Below are 22,513 nucleotides of genomic sequence, written 5' to 3'. Positions count from 1 at the left end.
ATAACTTATTGGGTCCCTTGAAAGCTTCCCCAAACCCACCACAAGAACAGTAGCATGTGGGATGAGTAATCAATATTATGAGATATGAGTCAATCTTCCTTATGGCCAATAAAAGTAACTCCATAGTGAAAGGATAGGAAACAATTTGATGAATCTTTCACTTTCTTAGTCTTAATCTATCACCTTCGTCCATTGACTGCATGTCAAAGTCAGTGAGACATGTGAGTGACTACATTAGCACAACGTTATATGGTTGTACCATCCCATGAGTTCCCCTCCCTCTCCATTCCTCACCATCTCATCTTCCATGGCGTTCTCATACACAAACTCATCATCTCTCTCTGAAATGTTACCTGTTGGAATCATGAGCATGTATGAGAGAGCAATCTCGGGTGATGGCCGACACAAGAGAAAGGTCATTGCATGGGTGCTTGCAGTCTCTCTAGCAGTAGCTTTATCTGCTGCATTCTCTTTACGGACTACGAAGCATGCATCACATGAGCTCAAGCCCTTAGATACTGTCTCCAGAGCCGCTGCCACCACCACTGAGAGTGGTGTTCTCTCTGCCTGCATGTCCACCCGCTACCCGGACGCGTGCGAGGCGGCGCTCGCTTCCCTGGCGACGAGAGCAGGCGCGAAAGGACCCAAGGAGATGTTCCACGTCTCCGTGGAGTTCGCGAAGAGCAGGGCCCTATTGGCCCGCGACATGGCCTACAACCTGACGCTGCCGTCGGCGCAAACGTCGACCTCGCGGTCGCCGTCCAGCGTCCACGACTGCCTTGAGCTTCTCGACATCACCTTGGACCAGCTCAACGATGTGCTGGAAGCGAAGAAGGGCGGGAGCTCGCACGACGCCCGGACGTGGCTCAGCGCGGCGCTGACGAACCAGGCGACGTGCTCGGAAAGCCTCCAGGCCGTCAAGGCCGAAGGCGGCGATTCCTTGAGCGCCCGAGTGCGGAGCTTGTCGCAGCACATCAGCAACTCGCTGGCGCTGCAGGGGAAGGTACAGGACGATGATGCCGTAGGTGGCGGCCGGAAGTTGTTATCCGACGGTTTTCCGGCGTGGTTGTCGGCCGCAGACCGGAGACTGCTGGAGGCGTCTCCCGATGAGATCCGAGCCAACGCGGTTGTGGCCAAGGACGGCAGCGGCACGCACACGACCATCAACGAGGCCATCACCTTCGTGTCCTTGGCCTCCTCCGGCGGCGGCGGCAGGAAGGTGATATATGTGAAAGCTGGGACGTACGACGAGTACATCAACGTCCCGACAAAGCAGAAGAACGTCATGTTGATGGGAGACGGAAAGGGCAAGTCGGTCATTGTCGGCAGCAGGAACGTCAACGACGGGTGGACGACGTACAAGTCCGCCACCGTAGGTACGCACGCACCTCCTTACCCTTGCGTTCTGTGACTGCAAGCGTTGAGTTCGAGCTTGACACAACAAGAGAGTGTCAACGTTTCAGCTGCAATGGGGGCGGGCTTCATCGCCAAAGGCTTAACCATCATCAACAACTCCGGGCCAAGCAAGAACCAGGCGGTGGCCCTCCGGGTCGGCGCCGACAAGTCGGTGGTGTACCAGTGCTCCATCCAGGGCTACCAAGACACCCTCTACACCCACTCCAACCGCCAGTTCTACACCGAGACCGATATCTACGGCACCATCGACTTCATCTTCGGCAACTCCGCGGTGGTGCTGCAGAACTGCTACATCCAGCCGCGGAAGCCGGGCGGGACGCAGAAGAACTCGGTGACGGCACAGGGTCGGACCGACCCGAACCAGAACACCGGCATATCGATCCAGAAGTGCCGGATCCAGGGCTCTTCAGACTTGGGGAGCAGCACGCCCACGTATCTGGGTCGGCCATGGCAGAAGTACTCGAGGACGGTGGTGATGCAGACCTACTTGGATGGTTCCATCGACGCTGCCGGGTGGGATAAATGGTCGGGGAGCTTCGCGTTGTCCACGCTGTACTACGGGGAGTACGAGAACACGGGCCCGGGGTCGTCGACGTCGGGCCGGGTCCGTTGGGCCGGAGTGCACCCGGCGCTCTCCTCCGGTGAGGCATCCAAGTTCACGGTGTCAGAGTTCATTGTCGGAGACAATTGGTTGCCTGACACCGGTGTTACCTACACTGCAGGACTTTAATGTGGACCCTTAATAGGCTTTACCTGAGTGTATTTGGGCCTGAAGAAAAGCCCTTTGTGACTCTCTTATAGGTCATATAACATTGATCATTGGTATGTTTGTGTTGACTATGATCTTCATATTCCATAAAATATATAATTAGAAATTAAATATTATTTACTATTTCAATAATAAAAATTATAAAAAAAAAGTATACCACTAATTTAATGAATTAATAATGTTGGCATGGGGAGTTTATAGGATTATTTAATAAACCTATTATTGTATGGTGTATGCCCAAAAGATGAGAAATGTTTTTAGTATATGAATATACAAATACTAGTCCACTTTTCTTTATCTAAAGGAATCAAAGGAGGGCTACCAATAATTTATGTTATCCTGTTGTTGTTGATTGAGAGATGCAATCCATCATTATTTTGAGTGGGGAGAACAGGTCATTTCTCATGCATCATTATTTCAGAACATAAACATTCAGTTCGTTGACTTTCATATAACATTAGAGATCGAGCATAATGATCTAAAAATTCACGTTAAAGGAATCCAAATCGGGGTTAATGATAAGTTCACTCGTTTGGACATAGAAATTTTGTACACAGAAACCAGCTTTGTATCCGCAGCATGAACAGCCTTTTTGTAGTTCATGACATGTTTACAGTGTCAAATCATAAGCAGCAGTCTTCATGCGAGATAAATCTCCAACTCGTCGTCATCATCATCGTCCTCAAGCTTCTACCACTGCTCGCGGACAATCTGACAGAAGTAAGGGTCTTCTTTGGCATAGCGAGGCTTCACTGGTTGAAGGAAGCTTGGGATCTGCACTTCTTTCTGCCTGTGGAAAGTTAGAGAGAAGAATCAAGAATCTGATTCCTGAAACCGCGATACTAATAAGCCTATCTTCGGATCTACCTTTCTTGGTGTTCTTCCTCCTGCGGCGGTCTACTGTATCGTGGTCCTTCATCATATCCCTCGCAGATTACTTCTCCCTTTGCATCTTTATAGCAGATTATTCCCATCGCCTTATCTTCATAAATCTAATAATAGAGACAAGTATTATACCCTCCAGAGCAATAATTCCATGATCATGAAGGGAGAGAGAAGAGAAGAGATCATACCTTGATATGCATGCAGGATCTGATTAAAGGAATTGATGCTTTGGGTGTGATTTGCTTGTTGGGAAGCATGGAAGCTCTCATGACTGCCTTCTTGGTCTGATCTCTTGGAATGATAATGTTAGGGGTTGAGCATCTCAGTGCCATAGAGATTGATCCTGAAGAGAGAGGAGGAGGAGGAGTTGTTAGTTGGAACTTGCTACATACATACCATTGAACATTGAACATTGAATGGAAACTTAATGCAACCCCCATTAACCATAAAGTCAATGCACTCTCTAACTCTCTGTTGGAGATGTGTCCTACATATTTAAGCTTTCCTTCAAAGCATGACACATGTAGTTATGTCACACTGTTAAAGATGAACTGACACAAACTAACAAAACCAAACCACATCAACTTCTCCATCTCATCAACATATCCTTTGTCTCTCCCTCTCTTGATTGATTACTCTTGAAAGAAGCAAGCATGGATGACACCAAAGTCCACCATTGTCATGTACATTTGCTTTCTCTCATTTTCCTCAAGTACATGATTGGTTGGATGGTCTATTCTGTCACCTCTTGCTGTTGTTAATATTATCCTCATCTAGTTGTATTCCAATCCACCTTGGCCTAATCTAAACTATGCCACAGTGGAATCACAAGCATGCACATGCAACATGATATCAGCACCTTGGCTTCTTGTAGGAAGATGTTGATGGGTTGTTGAGTCCACAAATGGAATCCATAAAACAATTTAAAATCTTGGTGTGGAACAAAAGCAACCTTGTGATGTTATGTTCTTAGTTTAGCACAAGCAATTGGTGGAACTCCACAGTGTCTTCATTGCTTGCAGGTGGAGAAAGTTAATCCTGCAAGTTGCTTAAATAATACAGCAGGAAGTAAAGAATGATCTCTTCTTGTTGCCTGGTGACTCACTCACCTTCAAATAATCTATCAAGAGAGAACAAGAAACAAAGCTACTTTTAACTCCCATATGAAAACAGACTGATTGTTTGCCTGCTTTAAGAAAACAAAAAAGTCTCATAACTTAGTCCACTTGGAATCAGAACATAGAAATAAAAATAAAAAGAAAATTTGATGAAGAATTCCTATTTCACGAATGAAAAAATGAAAGAAAAATTAACCGACGATCATGTTTTACATGTTTTGTGGGGTTTTATCCTTAAAAACACTGTAAAGCTAGTTTAAAAGCACTGTATAGTTCTGGAGAAACTGTATATTGATGTCACTTTGTTTCAAAATATTCAAAAAAATACTGTTTTGTTTCAAAATATTAAATCTTTACAGGTTGCAAGTTAAATTACTAAAATGAAACCTTTACAATGTCTTTATGTTAATGTTACAGTATTTTCTAAATACAAATAAAAACACTATAATGATATTTTTTAGAATTTATGATGCAGATAATATCCTAGTGCATACGTGACCTGTACTGGAATTAAAGGCTTTACGATATTTTTATATTATCTTTATAGTCATCTAAATATCCAATGAAAACACCGTAAAGACTTTGAAAAAAATATTATAATGACATCTTTTGATCGATGATACAAATGATATTGTAGAGTAATTATGTATATGGTATGTATTGTAACCATTTGGATTAGTCTATCATATTATCATAAATCGATCTTTCGATGTAATGTTTGTATATGTTTATATCTTTTGGTTTTATTCCTACTTTATACTTTGTAAGTATATAGAGGGCTTATAGTAGGCTTGATAATCTCATTTTGATTATCTTTTATAATATTTTAATTTCTAAGTTATGTGCAGCGTAGAGATTAAACTATCCAAAAATAGATCATCCAACCAGATATCTTGAGGTTTTTTTAGTTTCACAAAGCGATACGGAGTGTCAACTAATGTAGAACCATGGAGCTACCCGGGTGGTATACGATTAGATAGGCCTTTGAGGTATTACTTAGGGTTAATTCGCTATCTTATTCCGCAGCAATATTATTTGAGTACTTATGGGGACTTATGATCACGACAGACCACCTTGGATCCTTTATCTTGTGATCGTTCAAAATTTGTAAAGTCTATATTTGTAATTTATATTACCTATCAAGTGTTGAGTGTTGAGTCGAAAATATAATATTTTTAACTGTCCTTATAATTTTTTATATAATTAAAAATATATCATTAAAAATAGATATATAATTTCTTTACGACTATATAATATTTTTGAACTAATCTTATAGTATTTTTTATGAATAAAAACCCATATCATAGAAAATGGGTAAAAAAAACATATCAATTTTTGGAGAGGTATCTTTGAAATATTTAAAATAGGGGTGACTAATTAAAATAAAAATAAAAATAAGAGGTGGAAATACCCAGGTATTTTTCAAGAAAATCGCCCAAAAATAATGATAACTTGACAAAGAAATAGCAGATCTCTTCAACACAAAAATGAAAGGAAACAATTTTTTTTTTTGAGAAGTGGAAACAATATTTTGTTGAGAAATATTAAGAGAAAACAATTAGATCAATTTTATTCATGGAATAAAGACTACTTGTTTGCTTTGACTTTTGTGATTCATGCATGATTGAGTTGTCTTCGCTGCATATTAACTTAACATAGGTACTCAACCACTCCCATTATTGAACTTAGATTGCCCCAAGTTGTTGCTCAACAATTCAAGTTGGAATACTAATTAGAGACTTTATAGTCATATGACCCAAACAAAACTAAGTGGCAAAAAGGTGTGCGTTGTGATTCCCGCGAACGTGATTGATGTGTGCGCGGTGTGAGTCCGTCACACGTAATCTCTTTGGTGACTACACGAATCCAATCATTTGTCATTCAAATTTATTGATTTCGATATACTGTCGGGGTCGGATTACAATTCACGTTAGGATTATGTGACCTGAGAACGTGGGAGTCTGCAATAGGCCGGTAGACATGGGGCCCGGAAGTGGAACCCTGTAGCGTGGGTCCATGTTTTAACAGCCCAACAACTGACCACTCACCAAAGCCCAAATAAGTGAAGGGTCCTGTCACCGCTGGTCAACACAAGACAAACGCCACCTCGGCCGCTCGATAGAACGCCTCCTCCTCTTCCACCTCAGTCTTCCGCCCGTTCTAGGGTTTACGCGCGCCACATTGCCGCTAGGGCTTCGGACGAGCTCCCAGGAGATGCTCCTCACTAGGTGGGCCCTTGTTCGATTTGGTTCGATGGTTGAAACATGTGGATTTTGTGGTTGGTGGAAGGACGGAGTATGACCGAGGCGTCAAGACTTTTCTCCGCTGAGGGAAGGTTGTCTCAGGTGGAATGCGCCATCAAGGTAACATCTTTCTTCAATCTTACCTGAAAGTTTTGCTAAATACGTCGGTAGGAAGAAAAGGTCCATCTTTTAGGGGTTTGGAATGCTTCAATTTTTCAGTTGGGGTCGACTGCGATCGCACTGAAGACGAAAGAGTGCGTCGTGCTCGCAGTTGAGTAGCGCATCACTTCAGCTCTGTTGGCACGTTTTCACCTTTTCCTGTTGGTCTAACTAAAAGAATTGGAAGTCTCAAACAGGGACTCTTCTTCATTCTGAAAGTTCATATTACGTATGTTGCAAGCTAAGTTTGAACTCTTTGGTCTGGATCGGGATGCATCAACGAATTACCTATAAAAATGTAGAATCCATTGAAGAATAAGGAATGATAAAGCATTGTATGCCTGTGACATTTATGTGCCTATAAATCTGGTTTTGTGTGACTATATGTTCATGTGCTAAGTGAATCCATATTTGCCAATGGCTGAGTGATAAAAGGTTGTCATGTGACACCTAAATCTTCACTCTACTGATGCTTGAGTCCCAGTGGTAAAAACAGACGGTGCATTGAGCTCCAATAATAGTTAGATGACACCTCACAATGAATGAAACTATTGCAGCTAGGCTGCCATAGGATTAGTGGCATTGGTCACATTTACTTAAGTTGTGCTATTCAAGAAAAATATGAGGCTGTGCAAGTTCACCTATTGTTAGCAAGGTGCAATCAGCTTTTGTTAAAAGCATTTTCCTTATGATCTCTCGCAAATTTGATGATTGGGGAAATCTTTATCAGATACGTTTTTCTTGTATCCTGGATGTCATTTAGAGAGGCCATATAACAACCAGTCAATTGGAGGTTGAGGGTGGAATTATCTGTGTCCTGCTGGTTGAGTTTTAGTAGAATTTGTGCTAGTCAAATACTTTCAGTGAGCTGCTTGATGAATGTGGTCCAATAGGAAGTGTCCTGTATCCAGATTGGGTTCTATGTGTTACCTTACTGTTATAAAATTAAAATTTGAAGCTTGTATGTAATCTTTGTATGTCTCTGTTCCAAGCTATTCGACTTTGTTTCACTACCTATTGCATTACAGAAACCAAGCAGTCTAGAAAAGGTTATGGAGATTGACGAGCACATAAAATGTGCTGAGTGGTTTGATAGTGGATGCCTGCACTCTTGTTGAGCATGCACGTGTTGAAACCCAAGTGTTGTTCACATAACACTTTTTTGATAATAAAGTAGTTCATGTCTTAACTGCTCTTTACGAGAAGTAACTAGTTGGCCGAATTTGTTTAGTTTAGGGATATCAACCGCTACTCTCCGAGTTACTATTAGGCTTTGCACAAACAGCAAATACAATTAAAATTTTAAAATATATAAATACTGTTGAATTCAAACTTAACCTTATTTGAGACTCTGGTCTATTCCACTGTTCAATATTTGAGACAAGACCCTAATAGTTTTGGATTGCATAATCAAATAGTGTAAGCATACTGGTAGTATGTATATGTCGACAGTTTCTTTTCAAGTATAAGATGATTATGTATGCAAAAGTTCTTCAATCATGTTTTAGAGATTGCAGCGCATGTCATGAATGTCTTTTCATCAAAAAATGGCATCCATGAATCCACGGTTGTGTTAAATAAAACTGCATTATGTAATTGGGAACCATTACACAGTTGGAAAGGATTCGTTGGTCAACCTTGTTACTGTGAAGGTGCTTCCCATTAATTCTGTCAATGAGAATGCAGTGTGTATGATTTTTTTTTTAATGCAATGAATCTGTGTTTTCATATATGAATAAATCAGTATTCGAGTCAATTACCACAATTTGCATTCCTACGTCTTCTGCTTGACCATTCACCACTTAAAACTTTGTTGGTAAATGAAGTTGTTACCTTTATCTATAGCATCATGCTCCTCCTTTTTTTCTTTTTGCTTAAATAAGTAGCGCATGCAGATATTTCACTGATCCATCTGGCACATTTTTGGCAATGCAATGCAAAAGCTATAGGTTCTGGTTCTGAAGGAGCGGATAGTTGTTTGCAAGAGCAATATAACAAGGTAAGATTGTATGGTTATACTGCATGTCTTGGGGAATAAGGCCTAAATCAAGTCCACATAACTCAAATTTTTTATTACTAATGGGCGATATTACAAATTTTTGATACAGGACCTAACTCTTCAACTAGCTGAAACGACAGCTCTTTCCATACTGAAGCAAGTGATGGAAGAAAAAGTATGTAACAGAATAAATTTGCCTTTCTCTTTTGGCTGACTAAAATAATGCTGAAATAAGATTTATGCTGATTGTTCAGGTAACACCAAACAATGTTGATGTTGTGAAGGTGGCTCATTTTTATATTATTCTCCTTCCGAGGTGGAAGTTGTCATCAATCGGCTCAGATACCTGACTTGATTCCCTTGTATTCCTTCATAGAAGGCATTATCTTAGACAAACATTTATTGTCTTCTGATTATTGTTTCGTTTACACTGCATTTTCTTCTGCTTTGGCCTACCGGATGTACTTATTTTTTCGTTGCCTTTATCCTTCACAATTAATCATATTAGATGTTTATGTACACTAGAAATTTAAATCTTCCTCATATGATCTGTTGTTTGTGGTCTAGGTAATATAATTGGATCTCTGATGAATTGGATTGTGCAACTACCTCAACAAATAGCCTTCCCATTGGTTGGGGCATTGTCGACTGGAATAGTTTGTATGGTAGCTTTGAGATGATCCAGCAATTCATGGAATTGCTGAAAAAGGAAGAAAAAGGTAAGTTTATTTTGAGCTTACTATCATCAATATAGATTTAAATATTTTGGGTCACTAAATCCTGATAATATATATTTATTATATCTGCATAATTTTCTGACAATATCGATATCTTCTCTACAGGAAGCATCCAAGCAATCAACATGTTAAGCTTGTTCTAGGTGATACCTTCCTAAATGCCATGATACATCTTCAACCCAATGCCTCTCCATTTTCTCTTCCCCTTTCTCCTTTTCTAGAGATCGTTTCTTTTCCATGCTGAGAACAACATCTCCAAAAGTGATACATTGCATTTGGATCAAATGCCTTCTCTCTCAGAATCAAAGTGCATTCAACAAAGGTTACATTCAAATCACTGTACATGGAAGAAAAATACCTGGGTTCTTATCTTCTCATATGGGTCAAACCCATGGTTGAATTCATTGTACTTGCAACGACAGGTTTGTAGTGGTCAAAAAGATCTTGTGCTCATATTCTTGAATTGTATTTGAGATGGCAATTTCAATTCGAACTGTTGTGCACTACTCATGTTAGGGTCATGGATTGTATGGGTCAAACCCATGTTATGGTCATGCATCCAAGGTTGACTTCACTGTAGGATGGCAATTTCAATTTTACCTGCACTACTCTCGACCCGGTCCGATCGAACCAGGTTTGATCAATTACTTCCAGTAGTAATTTGTTTTCTATCTTGTAAATTTCAAAAGGAGAAAAATACATATGTATCGGTTTTTTTTTTTTTTTGATTGATGAGGATATAATATCAATAAATATGATGTAGGGAGAGTGTAAAATGTTGAATTGGTGTGGCAAGGAATTTGACTTGCTCTCATTGATAGTTTGGGAAGGTTGGTTGGAGATGGGGCAAAGGATGCTACAATAAAGTTTGATCGATGTATCCCATGAACTAATTCTCGATTAAGTGTGGTTCAAATCTTATCTTTTTGTTATTATAACAATTATTTAATTTTTAAAGGACATTTGAATCATTTTCATTGTAAGGTTGAAATAAAGTGTTGCTATTTTTATGATATTATCATATTTTTTATATTTTTGATTGAATATATAATTATATTTTATTTTTGATATGAGAATGATGAGGCATCTTAGGGTAAAGGGTCGATACTTTAATGTCACATGGTTGATATCTCGATGTTAAATGTTTGACTTAACACCATATGGTCGACACATCGATATTAAGTAGTCAATATCTTAGCACTATGTGGTAGATATTTCAACATCATATGATTCATATATCATCATTATATGCTCAGCACCTAAGTATGAGGTTAAGCAAGTTGAATATTATCACATCCCGAGTTCAATACATCACGAAACATATCACGTTTTTTATAACTTGTGCAAAGGGAAACGTGCTCGTTATAAAACGTTTTTTTCGACTAATAAATTCTTCATTATTGACTTAAGTTTTGGATGGATGAAATTGTCCTAATATAATTTTATAAGTCTCGAGATAACTGAGTGAACGAGGATAAATCAATCAATGACATCACGATATAAAGATGAAATGAAAAGAAACTGGATAGTTCCAAATTAATATCGAATTCCGACAATCTCTTTAACTATTTTTAAAAATATTAAATATATGATCTAATGATAAAATTATCTAGACTTAGATTGATTAGATTTCTAATAACTATGCTATCAAGAGGCAATGTATCAGTAAATTTGGAGCCCTCTCAATCAGATCTTCTCATCCTCTGAGTTCATTGTTTGTAGCAGAAACTTGAAAGTAAAATATCATTCAGAACAAGAACCTGAAAAAAATTTCAGCAGGAGGGAATGCCTCATGTTCTGGAGGAAACAACCCATGCATTGTCCAAAGAGAGTAGATAATAGAGACATCAGAGACCCATTTGCATGAGGCTGAGACCATGAGCACAATGCACTTGGAGAGAGAAAAAAAACAACCACAAGAGCTCACAGAGAAATGGGTCTTGTAAGGATTGGAAGAGCAGTGGGAATCAGTAGGTCAACCAAAGACCTGTCCAATTAGCTTCTGAAACACCATTACCAACTTGCACTTGCAATTTATTGTGTGAGCTGATCAATCATCATCCTCATCACTGAGGGGCAGCTTCCTTCAATTAATTGACAGTGTTGCTGCTGCTGCAGTCTCAGCTCAGGGGCACCCAATACCAACATGGCTCCTCTATCTCTCTCTATTCTTTTCCTCACACCTAACATCTCTCTTTACTTCACTGACAGGCATGTTCTCATGGGTAGGTTTGTTAAAAAGGAGAGAGAGAGAGAGAGAGGTTGTGGTGTCTAATGCTTCCAACTTGGAGAAACTTTAAACAAGCACTCTTCAATTTGCAAATATACATATATATATATAATATTTATTATATGCCAAGTAAAGGAGAGGTCAAATAACTTTATATTTTAATAAAAATATCCTTAGAGATGGGATGGGGATGGGGATGGGTGGTTTTCACTCCAACTTTAGCTTGTGTGAGAAAAGATGTTGACATGGTGATGAGAAGATGGTGTAAGGTTTGGTTTATGATGATTCCACCATCAATTTGCATCATTTGCTTGTCTTTTCTGGGAGTCCTATTTTACTCTTTTCACCTCACCTGCTGAAGATTTTTTTAAGATATTTCAAACATATTTATCTTATTAGATTTTTAATATAGATGCTGAAGATGAAATTTGATTAACAACAAACTTACCATCATCAATAAATTTTTTTACAAGCTAACCTATCTGATATTTTTATTATATTATATTTTATATATATATATATATATATCTTTCAATCATCATAAGTAAATTTACTACATCATCATACATCTTTATATTTGTTTATATCTTTTTGATAATCCAATTAATTGTTAATTTAACATTTTTGAATGGTATATACATATATATATGTATATATGAAATGGGATTTGAATAAATGCCTTTAAATAGTAATCAACAAAAAAATCAAAAATTAATTTTAATGCAGAATTATGGAACCCTAATAGGAGAATTGTTTTGGCTAAAGTGAAAATTCTTGATCATTTATTCTTAGGGATTTATTAACTAAATATGATCATTTATTTATTGAGTCAGAATCAATACCATCTCATTAGTTGTAGTATGAAACTCCTCACCACACTACTAACTTAATTATTAGTCCAAATTTAGCAATTTTAGGTTATAATAAATCATATCATTTCCCTTATTATAGTGTTTTAAAGACAATTTTCTTTTAAAAATGTGTAATTTAGATTTTTCTCTAAATGAGATTTTTTATAAGAAAATAGCCTTTAGTTGACACCAAATAACATCCTATAGCCATTATAAAATGTATTATTCTCACAATGATGGCATGACAGTGATCTTCTCAAGCTTTCTCCATGAAATATTATATTTGGCCATCATAATATGCTTATGTATTGGGAATTTTGGTCTCACCTACTCATGTATTATACTGTATTTTTAACTTGTTTTCATGGTTGATAATTTCTATTTCTATTTTATACTTCTTCCTTGTTTTTAGTCATTAATTCCAAATAATTTAATACTATATAATCTTTCTCTCTCTCTCTTCCACTCTTAGAAGAAGGTTTGGCTGCTACTGGTCTCCCTGTTGTTCTAAAAAAGGAGCTCCTTTTTTGGAGTGCGTCGTCGAAAAAGGGTAGAAGAGTCGAGGGGAGTGTGAGGATCGAAGATGTGCGGAGGAGCGATAATTTCCGACCTCATTCCGGCAACGAGGTCGGCGCGGCGGGTCACCGCGGACTACCTGTGGCCGGATCTGAAGAAGGGGGGAGCCAGTGGGGCGAAGAAGAAGAGGAGGAGCGGCAATCGCCGGGCTGTGGAGGTGACCGAGGATGATTTCGAGGCCGACTTCCTGGAATTCGACTACGAGTCCATGGATTCCGAAGTGGAGGACGAGGTGGAGGATAAGCCGCTCGCTTTCGCCTCCAAAGGTATCCTTGCTCTGGGATTTTTGTACGCTACGTTGATGAAAAATTGATTCTTTTTGCTTGTTCTTGTCGGAGAATGATACTAGGATTTGACGATTTTCCCATGTTCTAATTTCTCCATTATATCTATGATTTGATTTTTCTTTGTTAGATCCCATCAGAAATATATTCTTTCTCTCTTGTTTATCGATCATACTGTATTGAGATTTGAAGGGTATGCTTCTATTCGATCCTACTCTACATTTTGGAAGCTTCATAAGCCAAGATCGGATTTTTCACCTCGTCTCCATTTATCTTTTTTTTTTTTTTTCTTCCGATCGTGACTTCAGATTTGAGAATCATTTTTGAACAGTAAAGATATTTTTTTCCTTCTTTTTTGGAGACAACAATTGTTTTAATTGTTCCAATTTTCTCTTATTTTTCCACGGGGAAGAATATTGTATGAATGTACATATGTAATTATCTTTCAGTATTGTGGTCTGCGTTCTTCGTCGTATTCTTTCTATACAGTGAAGTTCATTGCTATAATTAGTAGTTGTATATGACTTCGTTAATGATTGCTAGCAGCATAGTTAATGGGCTTCCAGTTTTGCTTCTATTTTCCATTGCAAATTCTAGTGAAGTAAATTTGGTTGTTATTTTTCAAGTAATCGGCAGACTGAATCATCCATTAAGGCCATGCAAATATTGCTGATCATTCAATGCTAAAACATTGTGTTTCACAAATGTTATCACTCATAAAAAAAGGTTGGTGATCGTCAAGGTTTCCATAAATTAATAGCTGGTATTCAGTATAAGAACTCTGAATCCTGCTTTTCTGCCTCGAATTATGTTGTGAACTTTATGTGATTTTTAAGAGATCAGCGGAATCATGTGTCGTGGATGTTCATGGATTCAGTAACTTCTTATGTGAAAAAAATGAGAATTAAGCTTGTGGGATTCTGCTTTAAGTTGTACTTTAAACATATGTCAATTTGATCTATTTGTACTTGAGGCCTGTAAGAGACTCATGATTTGTTTGATCTGAGGAAAAACATGTTTACTTGCAATCTCGTAGAAATGGTTTTTGCTGTTATGGATAAAATAAATGTTCGTTCTTACCAATTGACTGCCTAGGTTACATGGAGATGCCTCTCCTTAAACCTTCGTTCATTGAGCGTTCTTCTGGTTTCCAACTAGTTAATTCACTCTTCTTAATCCTGCATTTTGCTACTATTGTCCTGGATGCATTATTGATAATCAAGAACTATGAGTTTCACCTGGACAAAACTTGGATAATTATAATTTTGTTCTAGGAAAACTGGAAAACCAAAGGTGAGAATTAGTCATTCTTTGCTTGATCGATGTTTTAGGCTATTTGGTTACGGTTTTATGATCCTTAAAAGCTCATATCCGTCAATAGGTTAAGAAGATGAAGAAGTGTCCTTAAAAAGTCCTTGTGAAACTTATGATCCTTTGTTAGTCCTTCATCCCAATGTTTTCTACTTAATTCTCTTAATTTGGTATTTCTGCTGTGATTTCATATTCTTCATTAGATTTTAAGATGATAAGATAATTCGGGTCATCACCCAATCCTCATGGGGCCAAGTGGTCTAAATTTTCGTCCAAAATATTGTTGCACTAATTTGTTATCTGTATTCTATTATGCTGCAGCAGTCACTCTGAAATCTGTAGAATTCAATGGACCTGCAGCTAGGTCTACTAAAAGGAAGAGAAAGAATCAATACAGGGGAATCCGGCAGCGTCCTTGGGGAAAATGGGCAGCTGAAATTAGAGATCCTCGTAAGGGGGTTCGCGTCTGGCTTGGAACTTTCAACACTGCTGAAGAAGCTGCAAGAGCCTATGATACAGAGGCCCGTCGTATCCGTGGCAAGAAAGCCAAAGTGAACTTCCCTGATGAGGCACCACCAATTGTACAAAAGCGCCCCCTCAAATCAAATGTAGCCAAAGCACCTAAACTGAACCCATCAGAGAAGCTTAACTTCAGCCAATTTACAAATTACCTGAATGAACCAGATCAAGATTTCTACTCTGCTTTTGATTTCATCGATGATAAGGGACCCATCAAGCAATCCATAAACACATGTTCCTTCTCTGGGATGAAACCATCTCCACCTACTGATGGACCTGCAATTAACCTGTACTCTGACCAGGGAAGCAACTCTTTTGATTGTTCTGAATATGGCAGGGAAGGCGAGGCTAAAACTCCTGAGATCACATCGATTCTTACTCCAACCATGACTGAATCTGAAGAATCAGCATACTTTGAAGGTCCCCAGCCGAAGAAATTGCGAAACAATGCTGGAGAAATGGTGCCTGCTGAGAACTCTGCTGCTAATATTTCCCAGGAGCTAGCTGATTTTGAATCATACTTGAAATTTCTGCAAGTACCTTATCAGGAGGGGGGCTCCGATGAATCTATTGAGAGCCTTCTCGGTAATGATGTGACTCAGGATATGAACGGTGTGGATCTCTGGAGCTTTGATGACCTGTTTCCAATCACAGGCAGTGATTACTGAGGAACCACATCTTCTCACAACTGGTTCTGTAAACGGGATGCAAGCGTAAGTGTCTTACAGGAGTACAAAATGTTTAAGCTATTCATTTCGTATATATCTCGTTTTTCTCTTCTTTGAAAGCAGCTGTCCCTTTTTTGTTTTCGTTCCAGGAATCAACGCTGACGACGATACAGAGATCCAGTTATGCTATATATGATCACTGGTCGGAACTTTGGTTAATTCTATTGTCCCCGGCGCTAAATATCTTATGTTATGTTGCCTCCTAAATGTTCCTGTTAAACACTGAGACTTGGTTATGCTTACTTGTCTGGTGGCTATGTGGAAAATGGAACAAATACTGCTTTATATCTATGTTTGTCATTGTTGCTCTTGGAGATGCTTGGACATCCTTCTTTTGAAGTTAAACAGTACATCCTTCAAGACTCTTGTTGCTATTTTGCTATGTTGGGTTTTTGTTCTTATGGATTGAGCTTGCATACCATAGGCTGTTGGGGAGCTGAAATCTGTTAGGCATTTAAGCTTTTACCTTATCCTTTTCTTTTAGAAAACTGAATTTTTGTTAGAACATATAGTTATATCTGCTAAAATCCATCATAGTCTCTCTGTTGCTTCTGTCTAAATAATTTTCACTTCTTGCAAACTATATGGAGCTGAGGTAGAAAGTTAGCAATTCATAAAGCTTTGTTTTGTCTTTGTTCAACTAAATATACATGGATTGTTTAGCATTTGAAGTGCTTGTATAATGTTGAGTGTTAGATCTGAATTGAGATATAGTAATAGGCACTTATTACTTATTAAACATAACTTTGTATATCATTTAATATTTTATTTTTATTTTTTTAAACTATTAGATGTGGCTATGCTTTAATCATTCAAAACACATTAAAAAAAATTACAAATATGAGGTCAAGAGGCACATTAATGTTTCCTTTAGGGTTATATGTGCACTCTCCAAGGCAGACAATCCACTATTCATCTCTCCAATAATATGTGATGCAAAGTTGCATTCATGCCTATTATTGGATAAGGCAAAGCTGAGAGATAATCTTCAGTATCACACCAAATATAGCTCATCTACAGCTCTTCCCTGTGTATAAGATACATAAAAAAGCTCTTTCAGATCATTTGTCCTTGAGAACAAAGAATAACATGATAGAAGAAGAGAGTTAGGGTTCATAACAAGGAAACAATGTTTCCAATTTCCCCTACTGCACTTGTAGAGATCAGCAAGTATCTATGGGGCTTAAAAAGCCCTGACAATTGAAGAGTTAAGCTAATTAGATTTACAACCATTTTTCTTTTCTTTTAATTTAGATGTTTCTACTTCACCTCATGGGAAACGGGCCTTAATTAACGGGTGTAAATTGGGCCGGCCGTTATTAGCCCACAAACCCAGTTTAATTGGCCCATCCTAGATTTGCATGTCCTTTTTCGGAGTCAAAATTAGGGCTTTTTAGGAATGCGAATCTTCGAAAACAGGAATCTAACATTGCAAGAAGTCAACTTTCTACATCTCCGAAGCGCTTAGAAGTCGTACGAGTGTCGGGACAACCCGACGTTCAAGCTATGTTCACCTCCACGGTTCTCGTCTTGGGCTCGGGCGGCGGAATCTTCCCCACGACGACGGTGAGCACACCGTTCTCGCACTTGGCTGTGATGCCCGAGGAGCTGGCGTCTTCCGGCAGCCGGAATTTCCTTAAAAACTTGACGGGCGCGCTCCTCTCCAGCAGCAGGTACCGGCACCCTTCCTCCTCCCCGTCGTTCCTCTTCCTCTTCCCGCTGCTCTTGATCACCAGAATCTTCTCGTCCTCCAGGGTCACCTGCACCCACGCGCGTCGTCAGCGAAATCGCCACCCCGCAGCAGGATCAAATCGTGGCGGACGAGTAGAAGAATACGTACTTGGATGTCGGACTTGGACAGGCCGGGGACGTCGATGACGAAGGTGTATTCCTTGTGGCTCTCGAGTATGTCCACGGGTGCGCTTCGGAGGCCCACCCCCTCCTCCCCGTTGCGGCCGCGGCCGTTGCCGCGGTGTGCGTCGTGCGGCCGCACGGCCGAGGCTGGGAAGCCGAGCTTCTCCAGCGTCTCCGGGAGGTGGAACAGGTGGCGTACCGCCGAGTCGAAGAGTGCAGAGTCGGCCGTCAGGCTCATCCTTCTTCCTCTGCGTGCGTGCCTACGAGCGCTTCCTGTTCGATGCTAGTCCTTGTAGGACAGGGAAGAAGTGCCGATCCGTAATAAAAAGAGGGAAGAGGAAGGTTCCAGAGGTGATGAGGTGTCCTGCACCGGTGGATGATCCAGAAGAATCTGGAAGGGACTGGGCCTTATATTTTGGCCTTTATCTGCGCTTCTCAAATTTTCTTTTATCATTTTTCTTGAAAATAAAAATAAGGTAAAGATTATGATATTATTTTTTGATGATTGTCTAAACAAATATTTATATTCTTTGTATTTAACGATTGGTACCCCTTTTTGTTTTTAGAGTTTACTATTTAGAGTTTTTTTTTCTATTCATAATTTATTTATTTATATATATATTTTTTATAGTCGTCATATGCATCTTATTATTATGGACTCTCCCTATTGTTCACATAACTTACTAAATAGTTTACACTAGATTTAGAATATGATATCTTTTGAGTTAATATAATTATCTAGAATATATTATCTTTTAGATTATTATAGAATGTATATAATTTTAAAAATATTAAATAATAATAATAATATTAAAAATTATTTCTCATCTCCTTCTTTTTGATATTTAGTTCATTCCATTTCATCATCTATTTTTTTTTTTATCATTTTACGATTAAAAGGAGGAGAAGAAAATGATGAATAAAAAAAGAAAGAAAAGAGGTTTCTAGATAAAGATTAAAATCTTTTTATTAGAATTAAATTATAAATTGACAATATATACATCTATTTAAAAGATATAACTTAGAAATATTCAAAGTTCTTGACATGAGAATATAAATAACAAAAAGGAGATTGCAAATAGTAATCTCGATTTACAATCTCCTTATCTATTTTCAAATAATATTCAAAATACCCCTTCAAATTTTTTTGTCATTTTTTTGCCTTTTTCTTTTACCAATTTTAGATGGTTAAAATATTTTTATTTGGCTCATTTATAATATTTTTAATAATATTTATAGTATTTTTATTAAGACATTAAAAATACTGTAAACACTATTAAAAAACACTGTAAGTGATATTATATTATGTATTTTCGATTGTCATTAATCATAAACCATTATGATATCATATTTTTTAGGTTTATAGTTGGTTCGGTTGAGATTAAAAATTCATTTAGATAATTTTCAGTAGTTTCAAGTAGGCTTTACAATGTTTTTATTGTGATGACTATTTTTTTTTTTATGATATTAATTTTAACTATTATAAATACCTATTTGATGATATATGAAGTGGTTTCTAGTGTATTTTGATTCTATTTAACTTATTTATAATATTTTTAATTAAATTTTATAGTATTTTTATTATGACGATCAAAACACTATAATAAGTAAAAAATACTATAATGGGTCAAAAAAATATAATTAGAGACAAAAAAACTAAAATGAGAATACCAATTGAGAAATACCCAAAATATGGGTATTTTCTAGGAAAATCACCTTATTCTTTTATTTATTGATTAGCAAAAAAAAAAAGGCCTGCCTTCTACCATCATGTTTAATTAAGCACTTGATAGAATCAAATCCCACAAGTTGACAAACTCATGTGTCTACAACTCCCCCCCTTTGCATTAAATTAATGTGACTGCTCCAAAAAGAAATGTTATTTTCTGTTGTCTGAATCAGCTCAAAGTTAGATGATAACAGTACTCTTATTTCTTTCATTTACTTGTTCATGTCCGTCAAGTGTCAGGTGTCGATCCACAGATCAAACACCGTACAGGTTTCACGAGTTGTGTGATGTTGTGTTAGATTTCGAACACTCTGTGCCTCAAAAACCTTTGTTTGGTAGGAAGAGATGGAGTTGACAGGAACATTGCACCCTTTGCTGGGATGAGAGTTGTTCTTAGATATCGTGATGATATGTTATCTGCAATGACAAGTATTTATTGTTAGTGGTATAATTTGTTTTACGGATTCAAGACTTCAATAATGACAGCAAGAAGGATAAGGATTTGTGTCGTGTAGGTATGTTGTTGAGATGAGGCTCCATTATTCCCAGTTGGTTCATTCACTTCTTGTCGTCTGGAAGGTGGTGTCTGCGCCATTGGTGGCCTCCGGTGGGCTCCTCATTCTTCCTCCTCCTCCTCCTCACTGCTTTAAAGTCTCACACCCATCCTATTAAACCTCCACCCAACGCCTCTCTCTCTCTCTCTCTCTCTCTCTCGTAGACAGACACTTGGAGATTTGGGTTAATGGCGAAGAGCGGCAATGGGAAGCTAGGCAAGCTGAGATGCATGATAAAGCGTTGGCATTCATCGAGCAGGATCACGAGCTCCGCGGCCGGGGGGAGAGGCTGCGGCGGCCAGTCGTCGAGGCCGCAGGAGGACGAGGCGTGGCGGTCGGCGTCGTTCAACGGAGACGCAGTCCCGCCCGGGCTCCACGCGGTGTACGTCGGCAAGACCCGGCGGCGGTACCTCGTCAGGTCCGACCTCGTCGACCACCCGCTCTTCCGCGTTCTGGTCGCGAGGACCGGAGGGTCAGTTGGCGGCAGCACCGGCGCCGGGACGGTGGTGGGCTGTGAGGTGGTGCTCTTCGACCACCTGCTGTGGATGCTGGAGAACGCCGACCCCCCGCCGGACTCACTGGACGAGCTGGTGGACTTCTACTCCTGCTGAAGACACATTAGATTCAAAGCTAAATTATCAGATCTTGTTCATCTCCCAATCGCCTTAACAGAATAATTCTGACATCTTAGCGCAATCTGTTCCTGTTTGTGTGCTTATCAATCTCAGATTTGTAAGCTTCTTGCTCGACCAAGAACAGACGATGAATCCACAGGAGACTTCATGATCAGTACTCGAGACCTCATCTTTATCAGAAAAGAACAAAACGCATATATACTATTAGCTGTGAGATCACTTTTAAGGGCTGGCATTGCACTGATGCCGGAAGTGGGCTCGACCACAAGGAAAAGAACTACGAGACTAAACATCATGAACACATTCCTACTTAGGTTGTTGGTTTGCTTAGGAAAAGACCGGACATTGTTGCCACTTTATGCTGTCCTCCTTGAGGGTTAGGTTAGCCATTGTTGCTCCATCTTGTGCCTTTTTCTTCTTTGCACTGCAACCAATTCTACTAGATGGAGAAACACGATCTTTTCTAAATAATCCCGTCATCATGGGACCAAAATCTTTGGCTTGTTTTCCTTGATATCCACACGACCTATGCATCAAAAAGAAGCTTAAGAAGTCGGGCAAGCGAATGCACTGCAGATCGCCATGCATGCAATGTTGCAGATGCAGGTCCTGAGCATCCAAAAGGAAGCCAGACAGAGAGAGAGAGAGAGAGAGAGAGCACATGGTTTGACGGTGCACGCAGTGGGTGTCTGAGGAGCACATGGTATGCTTCATGATTCTTTGGGTTTTCTGGTAAATAAAACAGGACAAAGATCCCTCGTGGGGGCTCCCAAATCCCTCCTATGGCCCTGATCAGATCTTTGTTGTCCTAATGGATAAATCCACGAGAGAGTGAGTATGGTCTCGGCCCCAAGAATTCTACAAATCATTGTTCAAACACAATGAGCTCGATGTTTATTTTTGTGCTGCTCGGCTCTATCTGTTGGGTCTTGATTGATTCGAAGTATCAATCGTATCATATGCCCTCCATTATACTTTAGGAAGTCTTGTTTATGCCGGAGTGCAATGTGTGTCTTCAGGAACTCAGATGACTACAACCTGTATGAAAAATCCATCGAAGAGCGTCTTCAAAGCTTTCGCTCGAGTATCGCTAGATGTTTTGGCCACGAAAATCCTGTTAGGGTGTTCTGTACGAGTTACCCACGGAAACACGACGGTCACATCGATTGTCCGCTTGATTATGGCACATCGAGTGTGAGGGGACTCATTGCCGACGACATGCCGATCATCGAGAGACGCATTGGGCAGGAAGGCCACGTCAGGAGCACCGAGCGTCGAGGGATGTATTGGCCATCGAGGCTGCGTCGCGTATGAATTACCTTATTATGACGCATCAAATGAGAGAAAATAGTTTTGTTTAGGGAGTACGGATGGAAGAGATAATGTCGATTGCTTGAGAAGTCACAAGCATCCTCGACATCCATCAGACTTTGGGTTGTTTTTATTTGGAAGATGAGATGAACTTAGAATGTTGGGACCGACGAGGCAGACTTGGAATATCGCGACAGTCATCATAGAGATATGACACGCGGGTGATGGTGGAGGCCGTGGATGAAACTGCAAATGTGGCGCCGAACGAGGTCAAAGTTGGGGATGCAACATCGAGGGACAGCGGCGCATGGGTAGCGGCACCAGCGACGTTGGGTGGTACTGCACCGGTGGCTCAACGCAAGCCTTGTTGCTCACGGACGATGTCGGATGGAAGACATTCGGCGATTGGCCACGGCCAATGATGCAAGGCCCAGCAGCGGCTTCAAGCAACTAAAATGACAACGAAGGTGACGATAAGCTACAGCAGTAGTGGCAATGGTAGCTGCAGCACAAAGGCATGGAAGCAATGGGCAGTGTAGCGGAGCCATGGATGGTGAACAACGGCATCAACAATAACAAGGGTAGGAATGGTATGGTCACAAGGA

General features: G+C 39.5%; 5 protein-coding genes and 1 long non-coding RNA gene across 16 annotated transcripts; 4 read left to right on the top strand and 2 right to left on the bottom strand.

Annotated features, from left to right (window-relative positions):
* Positions 1-296: 296 nt before the first annotated feature.
* Positions 297-2,191, top strand: LOC135644311 (pectinesterase-like). Its single transcript, XM_065161776.1, has 2 exons — positions 297-1,376; positions 1,464-2,191. The coding sequence occupies exons 1-2, from the start codon at positions 308-310 to the stop codon at positions 2,144-2,146; spliced, it is 1,752 nt and encodes a 583-aa protein (XP_065017848.1). The 5' UTR covers positions 297-307; the 3' UTR covers positions 2,147-2,191.
* Positions 2,192-2,697: 506 nt separating this feature from the next.
* On the bottom strand, positions 2,698-3,662 carry LOC135644117 (uncharacterized). 6 transcript variants are annotated; one of them, XR_010498436.1, is made up of 4 exons: positions 3,647-3,662; positions 3,259-3,413; positions 3,053-3,177; positions 2,698-2,975 (listed from the first exon to the last, which is right to left on the bottom strand). It is a non-coding gene; the product is annotated as an uncharacterized LOC135644117 (long non-coding RNA). The 6 variants fall into 6 exon arrangements; XR_010498432.1 differs by having other exon boundaries at positions 3,515-3,653; XR_010498433.1 differs by lacking the exon at positions 3,647-3,662 and adding an exon at positions 3,505-3,632.
* A 2,632-nt stretch (positions 3,663-6,294) lies between these two features.
* Positions 6,295-10,206, top strand: LOC103995184 (proteasome subunit alpha type-5-like). Of its 4 annotated transcripts, XM_018829953.2 has the most exons (6): positions 6,295-6,551; positions 6,651-6,701; positions 8,486-8,589; positions 8,699-8,764; positions 8,844-9,308; positions 9,432-10,206. In XM_018829953.2, the coding sequence occupies exons 1-5, from the start codon at positions 6,539-6,541 to the stop codon at positions 8,937-8,939; spliced, it is 330 nt and encodes a 109-aa protein (XP_018685498.1). In that variant the 5' UTR covers positions 6,295-6,538; the 3' UTR covers positions 8,940-9,308; positions 9,432-10,206. The 4 variants fall into 4 exon arrangements, 3 of the variants coding, with proteins under 3 accessions (XP_018685498.1, XP_065020005.1, XP_065020004.1); XM_065163933.1 differs by lacking the exon at positions 6,651-6,701 and having other exon boundaries at positions 8,534-8,589; positions 9,432-10,205; XM_065163932.1 differs by lacking the exon at positions 6,651-6,701 and having other exon boundaries at positions 9,432-10,204.
* A 2,669-nt stretch (positions 10,207-12,875) lies between these two features.
* On the top strand, positions 12,876-16,185 carry LOC103995186 (ethylene-responsive transcription factor 1-like). Of its 3 annotated transcripts, none has more exons than XM_009415721.3 (3): positions 12,876-13,249; positions 14,939-15,810; positions 15,915-16,185. In XM_009415721.3, exons 1-2 carry the CDS (start codon positions 12,991-12,993, stop codon positions 15,763-15,765), a joined length of 1,086 nt encoding a protein of 361 aa, XP_009413996.1. In that variant the 5' UTR covers positions 12,876-12,990; the 3' UTR covers positions 15,766-15,810; positions 15,915-16,185. The 3 variants fall into 3 exon arrangements, with proteins under 3 accessions (XP_009413996.1, XP_009413995.1, XP_009413994.1); XM_009415720.3 differs by having other exon boundaries at positions 12,877-13,249; positions 14,903-15,810; XM_009415719.3 differs by having other exon boundaries at positions 12,877-13,249; positions 14,900-15,810.
* Positions 16,186-17,233: 1,048 nt separating this feature from the next.
* On the bottom strand, positions 17,234-17,982 carry LOC103995187 (18.6 kDa class III heat shock protein). Its single transcript, XM_009415722.3, has 2 exons — positions 17,666-17,982; positions 17,234-17,585 (listed from the first exon to the last, which is right to left on the bottom strand). Exons 1-2 carry the CDS (start codon positions 17,915-17,917, stop codon positions 17,325-17,327), a joined length of 513 nt encoding a protein of 170 aa, XP_009413997.2. The 5' UTR covers positions 17,918-17,982; the 3' UTR covers positions 17,234-17,324.
* A 2,005-nt stretch (positions 17,983-19,987) lies between these two features.
* Positions 19,988-20,751, top strand: LOC135644581 (auxin-responsive protein SAUR76-like). The gene has a single exon (XM_065162283.1). The coding sequence runs from the start codon at positions 20,151-20,153 to the stop codon at positions 20,571-20,573; it is 423 nt and encodes a 140-aa protein (XP_065018355.1). The 5' UTR covers positions 19,988-20,150; the 3' UTR covers positions 20,574-20,751.
* Positions 20,752-22,513: the final 1,762 nt, after the last annotated feature.

Source organism: Musa acuminata, chromosome BXJ3-8 (assembly GCF_036884655.1).
Source record: "Musa acuminata AAA Group cultivar baxijiao chromosome BXJ3-8, Cavendish_Baxijiao_AAA, whole genome shotgun sequence".
In the NCBI taxonomy this organism is placed as follows: Eukaryota; Viridiplantae; Streptophyta; class Magnoliopsida; order Zingiberales; family Musaceae; genus Musa; species Musa acuminata.
Note: the sequence above shows the minus strand (reverse complement) of the source record. Positions and strands in the feature narration are given on the sequence as shown.

Excerpts from the sequence above, each read along its gene's own strand:
- LOC135644311 (XM_065161776.1), top strand. The coding sequence starts at position 308 with ATGGCGTTCTCATACACAAACTCATCATCTCTCTCTGAAATGTTACCT. Across the intron at positions 1,377-1,463 it reads GTACAAGTCCGCCACCGTAG|CTGCAATGGGGGCGGGCTTC; the intron begins GTACGCACGCAC and ends TCAACGTTTCAG.
- LOC103995186 (XM_009415719.3), top strand. The coding sequence starts at position 12,991 with ATGTGCGGAGGAGCGATAATTTCCGACCTCATTCCGGCAACGAGGTCG. Across the intron at positions 13,250-14,899 it reads GCTCGCTTTCGCCTCCAAAG|CAGTCACTCTGAAATCTGTA; the intron begins GTATCCTTGCTC and ends ATTATGCTGCAG.
- LOC103995184 (XM_018829953.2), top strand. Across the intron at positions 6,702-8,485 it reads AAGAGTGCGTCGTGCTCGCA|ATATTTCACTGATCCATCTG; the intron begins GTTGAGTAGCGC and ends TAGCGCATGCAG. Across the intron at positions 8,590-8,698 it reads TGCAAGAGCAATATAACAAG|GACCTAACTCTTCAACTAGC; the intron begins GTAAGATTGTAT and ends TTTTTGATACAG.
- LOC135644581 (XM_065162283.1), top strand. The coding sequence starts at position 20,151 with ATGGCGAAGAGCGGCAATGGGAAGCTAGGCAAGCTGAGATGCATGATA.
- LOC103995187 (XM_009415722.3), bottom strand. The coding sequence starts at position 17,917 with ATGAGCCTGACGGCCGACTCTGCACTCTTCGACTCGGCGGTACGCCAC. Across the intron at positions 17,586-17,665 it reads TGTCCAAGTCCGACATCCAA|GTGACCCTGGAGGACGAGAA; the intron begins GTACGTATTCTT and ends GCGTGGGTGCAG.